At 34.8% G+C, this 8,973-nt stretch overlaps 1 protein-coding gene and 1 long non-coding RNA gene across 5 annotated transcripts in view; one reads left to right on the plus strand and one right to left on the minus strand.

The window, feature by feature from the left end:
• LOC131677800 (steroid hormone receptor ERR2) overlaps nucleotides 1–8,492 on the plus strand; it is a 115,988-nt gene extending 107,496 nt beyond the window's left edge. For all 4 annotated transcript variants that reach the window (XM_058957846.1, XM_058957847.1, XM_058957848.1 and 1 more), the window contains one exon: nucleotides 4,799–8,492. In XM_058957846.1, the coding sequence (XP_058813829.1) occupies nucleotides 4,799–4,961 (163 nt within the window). In that variant the 3' untranslated portion in view covers nucleotides 4,962–8,492. The remainder of the gene's footprint in view (nucleotides 1–4,798) is intronic.
• Nucleotides 1,313–2,947, minus strand: LOC131677802 (uncharacterized). Its single transcript, XR_009303426.1, has 4 exons — nucleotides 2,816–2,947; nucleotides 2,659–2,754; nucleotides 2,348–2,607; nucleotides 1,313–2,284 (listed from the first exon to the last, which is right to left on the minus strand). It is a non-coding gene; the product is annotated as an uncharacterized LOC131677802 (long non-coding RNA).
• Nucleotides 8,493–8,973: the final 481 nt, after the last annotated feature.

Below are 8,973 nucleotides of genomic sequence, written 5' to 3' on the forward strand. Positions count from 1 at the left end.
TCTAGAACCAACATGGCTGATCGGCGATTTTGAGGATCGTATCACCTGAGAATAAAAGCTCCTTGGTCCCACCTTTAAGTGAAAAAAAACATAATTCCAGATTCCACCGTTTTATGCGCACCAATGATATTTTAGGAGCAAGGAGATAACGAGAAGAGTAGACAAAATTTGAATGAAATTAATACTCTTTTGAAAGGTGCTGGGTAATGCAGCAAAGTGAAAGTTTTTTTTCTATCACAGATATATTTGTTTCTTCTTTATTATTTCTTCACTCATTTTGGAGTATGCTTGATGTAGTCTTGAATCAACCTTATTGCTCATTAGCATCTTGTGGGATATATTTGGCCTAAATTTTAACTTTATATTTGATCAAACTCGATTGGATACTCAGTCATTTGATTTGATTTCGATTGAGAATCCTGATTGACAGTTTCATGAAGGATAGAAAAATAATTCGATGAGATTTATGTTCAAGTTTGTTAACTTTTGGGAATCGCTGTACATTGAACAGAAATCGCAATAGTAAATGAGAAAAAAAAAAGTTTTGTCTATTGTACGAAGATAGCGATCTCAATATAAAGGTAGATATAGAAAGTATCACCTTTACCCGAAATACGTGTTGCTGTTAATGTCTCCAGATCCTGAACTGAACTGGCAACTCTGTCTTCTTGATATGTTGTCTTTGCTCTTATCCCATATTATGAGGGAAATCTTCAATAAACAGACTTGAATTACTTTGAGAATTTACTGAATGTATGGTCCAGCCTGATGTTTTCTTGTTCGTTTTCTGTTGTGATCCGTGTTCAACGAGTAACGACTCCGGAATTTCTTCTTAAAAGAAATAATGAAATTTGGTTTTGTTCTTTTTTCTAAGGTTATGTGAAGCGTGTTCGATTTGGAAATAAAATTTGATGATAAGCCAAGATCTGCATCTAAAAATTGTGATGAAATGAATCTACCCCAAAAGATAACAAACATGGATCCAAAACTTGAAGCTCTTCAAGCTTCAAGTTTTCTCTTTCAATCATCTTTCTTTTAATGTTGATAAAGTCAAACAGGATTCTCAACCCAAAGTTGCAATAAAATCCGTCGTTTATTACAATGACTCGAACTGTCTACTTTAGTTCATAAACTTATAAAGCTTTGAATTTAAGAAAATTGTATTTTACCAGGCAGGATAGGATCAGAAAGAAGGGTCATTCTAGTTTACATTAGCTATCTTCTAGAGCGAGAAAAGAAATGAAAAAGGCATGATAAAATCCGTTACTACATTAATCAACATCTTGAAAAGGTATGAGATTATCGAATCAATTTAGTCAACACCTTTGCATACCTCCTTGTTCATAAAGTGTCATTTCCGCCCAAGATCCGGAGGAATCTGAAAATATATTATTTCTGCTGAGAATGTCCTTGTTAATCGACTTCTTAAATTTTAATAACTTTAATAACTTTCTCGGGTGATTTTACATCGATTTATAGCATTCTACGAAGTTGTAGACAATGAGATTGTTCATCAGATTCTCATTTTTAGTATTTTTTGAACGTCTATAGTATCAATTAGTTGCGAAAATGCGAATTAATTTCATTAAAAAACTTAAGTTTTCAATCAAAAAACTTTAAATTAAAAAGTTGTTCTAGACCCCCCGACAGAATATTCAAATTTTACGTTCAAATGAAAGGAAAAGTTCATTCTTTCATATCCCGAAGTTTTTCAGATGCCGAATTTTTTTGAATAAATTTGTTCAACAAAGACACCGTGCTGTTATTTTTAAGTCCAAGATTTTGAACCGGTTACTTTTCGTAACAATCGGTTGTAACACCACGCAATATAGGTATTTTCAACGGAAAAGATTTCAAAATTTATGCCAGTCGTAATCAGCGCAGTTCTTATATGGAAAACAACAAGATTAAATATTAGTGTGCACTGCCTTTTTAAATCCAAGATAATTTTCGACTATAAACCACCATGAAATTCATTTCATTTTTAATGTAGTTCGACCATCTGTGATATCATATTGGTGGCGAACATACATTTTTATTCTTTTGGAGTCATCCGTATATGAATATTTTGTTTGATTTTATATTATAAATCGTCGTGAAAATGGTGCAATTTTGAAGTTCTAAATAGTGTAGAATAACGACTTTTGGAATAATTTGGTGGACGAAAGTGAGTGGTGGTGGCCCGTCCGGCTTCGCACTCGCTCCGCTATCTGGATATTACTGGTGCGAGATCGTCTTCGCTCTGGTAAAGATGAGGGGTCTGGACTGCAAATAAAAGAGCCCTCTAACGAGGTTATGTCTCGTTTAATGAGGTTTGCCGGACACTCACATAGGCAATCAACTGTACCTGATGATGGGCTTTTGATGATTTGTCGTAACTATTGCTTCGCTCTAACCTATCAGATGCACTATTAGATGGTATTGCGTGGAATTTATCACGATTCGGCGTGCTTTCAGATGATGGAAGTGTGGTTAGGATTTACTCTGCGGCAATGGTTGTGGTCGCTTATCTTTGACCTTGAGAGGTCGAGCTGAGCGAGACCTAAGTGAATATTGCTGTCCGTATCGTATGATGTTTCGGTTCTAAGGTAGGACATGCAGGAAGAACTGTAATTGGCATGTTATCACAAGTGTGGTACAGGGTGTATCATCAATTACCTCAACGGGACGATCGTTAGGTATGCCGCGTATTATTACCATCAATCCTTCGGTGCTCGATTAGCACGCGGAAAACCGCATCTAGGCCGTGTGAGCCTTCGTAAGGGATGAAAGTACCAATTAGCATCACATTTTCGACTATAAGCCGTATTTTTACCTTCAGTGGTTGTTTTAATCTGCTGAGGATGAATATAGTCCCGCAAAACTATTTTTAGTCGAGATTTTTTTACTGGCACGCACCATCCACCGCACACCACGTTTTGATCTGACCGCTTCTGTTGTATCTGCACGGCTTTGTAGAAGAAGATCGCCATTGCGGTGCGAGAGCGAGATCGATATACTGTTTCTGATTCCATGCGAGAGGAAAATAACTGTATACTATACTGGAAGTGGCTGCGTTATTAATTTGATCGTGGAGGATGCACTCCAAGAAATGATTCGGCATTTTATCGGCACAATCTCGATGTGTAACAAGGTTATTCAGCTTACTCTTACTTTTGACGTTTTTTGGTAGTTTACCATACCAAAAATATTCATATTGCTTAATATAATAATAATAAATCATCATGAAGTATTGATTTAAAATCAGCCAGTTATGATTTTAAAATTGTGGCAAACTTCAATTTTTGGTACAAGTGAGATTTCGGAAGATAATTTATCGATTACCAATATAATGATTCATAATATATCACAAAGAAATTTTTCTACATTTTTATTAAAAGTATTGGCACCACCAGCACACCCGATAAACATCAACACGAATACACAACCACAACACAACCGAGGTTTCGTTTCATATGTTTCGTATTTCATTCCATACTCGTGCATCGGTAAACGAAAACCAAAACCAAACCGGGGTGCTGTGTTAACAAAATTTCGGTTTGGTTTTCTTACCTCGTTTGAACACAACCAAGAGTGAAACCGCACACGGTGTAAATGAAATGAAAACTCGTGTGAAGATTTCGTTTACCGTACTGGTACTCAACCGGTTTTTTTGCCACCTCTGGTGCCAGGGAACCCATCATCTACGTAACCTTTGGTAGTCCTTCGCTGGTGAAAAACATGAGTGGGAGAGCTAGCGAAGACTACATGCGCAGTGATCACCTGATAATCCGGCACGACATTGGTTAACTAAATGATGCTACAAGGACAAAGGCAAGGTTCTCTTTTTGGAGGCACAACGCGCACTCTACTAACAGGAATGAGGGTTTAAAGAAACGCTAGCTGTGATATGACACCACCACATAAATTAAACTGGTGCCAAGAAACACAAGCCCCAGCTTACTTACGTACTTTTTTCTAGTATACGAGTAATCGAATGATTTACCCCGGGTGATCGAGTTTGACCTGCATTGCAAAGGACACACCTTATTAAAAAGTTTGTCATAGAATTCTTGCACAAATAGCTATTAATAACTGATAAATACTGTTAACTCAACTGAAAATACAAATCACACCTTGAAATTCTGAGAAATCGACTAGGTTTAAAATAGGTACATTTACATTTACCTTAGTAGGAAAATTTACCCTGACCATTTTATTTCCAATTTTTTCGCGAATGAAGCTTAGATTAAAAAAAAAGTTTGATTCGTTTATCCGGGTTGAGATTTTTTTTGAAATTCCCGGATAATCGAGTCCGACCTGTATATAAATTCTCCAGCATGGAAAAAGTCAGAGTTATCACTGCTAAGAAAACCAGAAAAAACACTAAATCGCAAAAAATAAGCTAGAACGAAAAATTCAATAACGGATGAATAAATAAACGAATAAATAAATAAATAAATAAATAACAGGATAATTTAAGACATTACTTGGTCAAATCTCCCCGAAGTAGGGAAAAACGGTTGCAGTGAAAATAATAACTTTTGAAACAGTAAACCAAAAATTCGAAAAAATCATGAATTTGTACAACATTTTTCTTGATCATATTTCAATGACTTTTCTGTAAGATTTTGTACTTATGCAGCGCTTCGTCTAAGATTCACTGAAACCCAGGTCGAGTCTCCCTACGTTACCCTAAATTGGAAATAATATTTCGTACTGCAGTGATACGCATAACAGTCCCACATGCATAGGCAGTATAGTATATTTTCGTTTTGTCGCTTAAATTAATTCCGAACATTTTTATCCCTCATTTCAGGCACAACCAAGCGGTGGCGCATCAGCAGCAATTGCTTTTGTTACTGCCATCACTGCGCCAAGCCGATTACATCATACGCAAGTTTTGGACTAATGTACACATTGAGGGTAACGTCACAATGAACAAATTGTTTGTGGAAATGCTAGAATCGGTGTCACGATAAACAGTTCATCGCCGTTCCCCTGGAGGCGCACTCGGTGGTTGTTAGGTGATCTCTACAACACAATCATACATCCGTGCATACCAACTTACTTCATATATCATGCAAGCGCACTTTCAGAACATACTCATTTTACGCCCCAGTGCTGTTCAGGTCCTACACGAGACACACGAATCATATTTTTCGACATGTATGTTAAACCAGCGAAGTAGGACAAGGTTCAGATCAATTAGGATTACGCTAAAAGGTCGTTATGTTTTTTCTCAATAACTAGCTAATAAGAGACATTAGGTTATTAGTATCCGGTCAGAATTTTATACAAAAGCAATTATTTTTATTTTGTCATTGTGAAGTTTACAAGTTTTATGAAATTTATTTCTAACTACGCTTCGAGCGACAACAGAAGATAGTGAATGTAAAATATACAGTAGGTAAAGTGTACCTACAAAAGCTACCTCGGAAATTTTCCATTGATTGAATTCTATAGCAAATATGGTTACCCTTGTACGTTTAGTTACATCTCGATTCAGTTGCACACCAACTAGTTTGATTGTCAAAATGTTACGGTGCTCTTGTTCAAACATTCTTCTATCCAATTTTATGACATAATTGCTCCAAACAAATTTTTAATAAATTGAAAAAAAGTAAAAATGACAGTACGCAAACTAATTGCATAATTTTGCATATCTCGCTATAACTAAAATATTGGAGAATTGATATACAATTATTCGTTGAACAATCTATCACGAGGATACGGCTAAAAGTAATAATAATAACCTTGGAAGGCAAACGTAGAGCATAAATGGAGAATATCAACTATATTTAAAAAAATGTCACCCTTTCAAATTATGACGTTCAAAATAAGGAACTTAAAATCGTGCAAAAAGATTATTTTTAGCAACTTCGCAATACAATGCCACACTTTTAGGTGCGAAACCCTTTCGACTGATATGGATGGTTGCACCGTTGGATTTCCATCTCTGTTTGATTTATAGAGAATGTAAATAACATTCGTTAAAAAAATCGTCGTGATGCAAAATAAAGATGAACTTTTCTGTAGCTACCAATATTCATATTAATGATGGATTAGAGCATGGAACGTCGATTTTGCCAACGGATTTTGATTAGACATTTCCTGTCATATAGTTCTCGATTTTGTCTTCATGCGCCGTTTGTCAAATTTCATATACCTATACTTACCACTGATACTGATATTGATTGATGCGAAGGCAGACCAGTCAAAGCAGCTTCTGTACGTACGTACTGTTCGAATTGGAATCATCCACCATGGGTCCCTAGACACGTCACCTAGCGACTTGACGAAAATTTACTGTCAAATTAGAACCTCTGAATAATTCTTGAGGTTTACATTCTGAATTTTCCAAGTTAGACACATAGCAACAAACATACTTTACAACTTACATGGATGATTCAAGCTGGTTTAGAAAATTTAGGTTGAACATATGGTATAATGAATTCTTGTTGGACAAATGTATGACTTAAATAAATCTTCATTTTGTATTAATTACTATTGCCATTTTTGTACTTTGATTGTCACTGCGTATGTATGGAAATGCGAGTTGTTAGTTGATTTGTCCTGAAACATCAGAACAAATAAGAGTAACGATCGCACGATATGTATGAACATTTGACCAATATATGATACCATACCATATATTTTTCTCTCGATTGAAATTGTCGCGTTTAGCTTAGAATTTGTCAAAATCTCCCAAGTGTGCAAACTATTTTTCGTAGGTTGAGTTCTTCCTGTAAATTTTTTTTGGCTTGCAACTATAAATGAAAAAATCAACCTGAACCGTTTCTCAAAAATATTTTCAAAGTTATGATTATTTACTTTTTTTAGATGAGTAGAAATATTATTTAACCCTTAAATGCATACTGTTGCCATTTGGCAACATACCGAATTCTGTAATATAAAGCCTCAACAAGAGGTAAATAACATTCATACCGAAAAATGAGTACCAATGAAAAATGAGCTTCATGCATTTAAGGGTTAATTTCTCGTGATTGGTTATTTATTTATTATTTATTACTTGAAATTTTTATGAAGTACGGAAAATCCCCTTTGAGTGAAATTTGCTTTTGTAATCTCTTCTCTAAAAGGCATATAGAGCTCAGTCATCTTTTCAAAATTTATAAATAGAATAAATTATTAAACTAATTAAGCTCACTCGGTTAAATGAAACCAAAATAGAGCTAACCTGAATTCTCCTAGTGATTGGTAATATCGATTCTGCTCATTTTTTGATCAGTTAAACATAATGATATGTTCTTCTAATTAAAGTATAGCATGACAGAAAAAACGGTAATGGCAGAAATTATTAACAATTGTTATGATTAATGAATAACGGTTACGGGTCATTTCGTTTGCTTGTTTGTTTCATATTTGTACTGTAACTCATTTCGGTTTGGGTCGTTTAAAAAATGCGCTAACATTTACCACTGTTCGCAATACACTCGCAAGGCACGCGTTCTGCACGACAACCGATGTTTTTCTTTTTACATATGATTTATGAAATTACTACAATATTAAATCTTAACGACATTTTAAAGCGATTGAGAAGTAACGGTTATTTCAATTTATTTAAAACTGTTGGAAGCACACATCTTCACTTTTATTCGGCTAACAAAGAGGCAAATTCATGTAAACAAAAGTAAATAGCCATAACCTTGAAAATAATTTCAATTTCGAAAAACTGTCCAAGCTGTATCTTTTATTTATCGTTGTGAACCCATATAATTTTTCTAACAGGAAAAGCGCAACCAACGAAAAATGGTTTTTATGCTAGGTTGGTTTTAACTCAATAGGTTGTCTAGCCTCGATAAAAGTCATCCCATCATCGGATAAGGCATGTTTTATTTGTTATACTATAGAAAACTACTTAATATTATGAGAGGAAAAATGCAATATTACAAAAATATGAAATTTTGCTTTATTAAGCAGAGAATCTCTTCGTTCGCTAACAAACGAACCGAGCTCCCACGTAGATTCAGACAGAGCAAAGAGGGCACACTTGGCACATAATAACGGTTGCCTTCTGTTACTCACTCTGTTATACAAAAAAGTACAACTTTATGAAAAGCTAGGAATTCATATTTTATGACCATACTACCGACAAAAAAGCAAAAAAAATACCTTAAAAGCGATGTCTGCAAACAGCTTTAAAGTAAGAAAACGCTAATCTTATCGATGAAACTAATACACAGAGAGCTCTACAGTAAATCTATCAGTTTGTTATTACATCTAAAAATCAGTTAAGTAGCTGACACATGCGTTGTGTATTTATTAGAATTTAGCTGTGAAGATAAGTGGAAAGGAATAACTCTGATGAGTAGACTTATGAAAACGAGTAAAAATTAACTGAAAAAAAAAATTATCGATACATGAGAGGTTCTCGTTTTTAAGACAGCGGAGAGTTTGTGAAGAAAGGATGTATTTGTACCGATTAGTTTACCACACAAAGGAAATTAAACGCAAAATCAATCGAACCGCTAACGTTCAAGTAGAGGAAACATCTCGAAGCTTTCTTACTGCAAGTGATATATCACTATCTACTAGATTGGTCCAAAATAAAAAGTTTTTCATGCAATAATGCCTCAACCGGGGTTCGAAAATATATGCAAAAACAAGATATTTACGCTGTTTCTCTCAATAAAGTTTCAAACCGGAACCACTCGCACAAGTCACTAGAAAATATTACGAATTTCTCAATTATACCGAATTAAGAATGCATATTTAGCAGGAATATTACTGCACATAAAAGCATAAGAGTCCCACATTGAAAAACAGCAAGCCGAGAAAAACGCTGTTCAAGATTTACATTTTAATTGAGCCTTATGGATGGGACAACCATGTTTTGGTATTTTTTCGGAACTTTTTTTTTCTCGAAAAAAAACCTGGTAATCTTATTTGTGCATTGTGATTCAGTAGTGATACAGAATACATTCCAACAGATAACTCATTTTCGACAAAAATCCATATGGGACTCTTATG

Source organism: Topomyia yanbarensis, chromosome 1, assembly GCF_030247195.1.
Source record: "Topomyia yanbarensis strain Yona2022 chromosome 1, ASM3024719v1, whole genome shotgun sequence".
In the NCBI taxonomy this organism is placed as follows: Eukaryota; Metazoa; Arthropoda; class Insecta; order Diptera; family Culicidae; genus Topomyia; species Topomyia yanbarensis.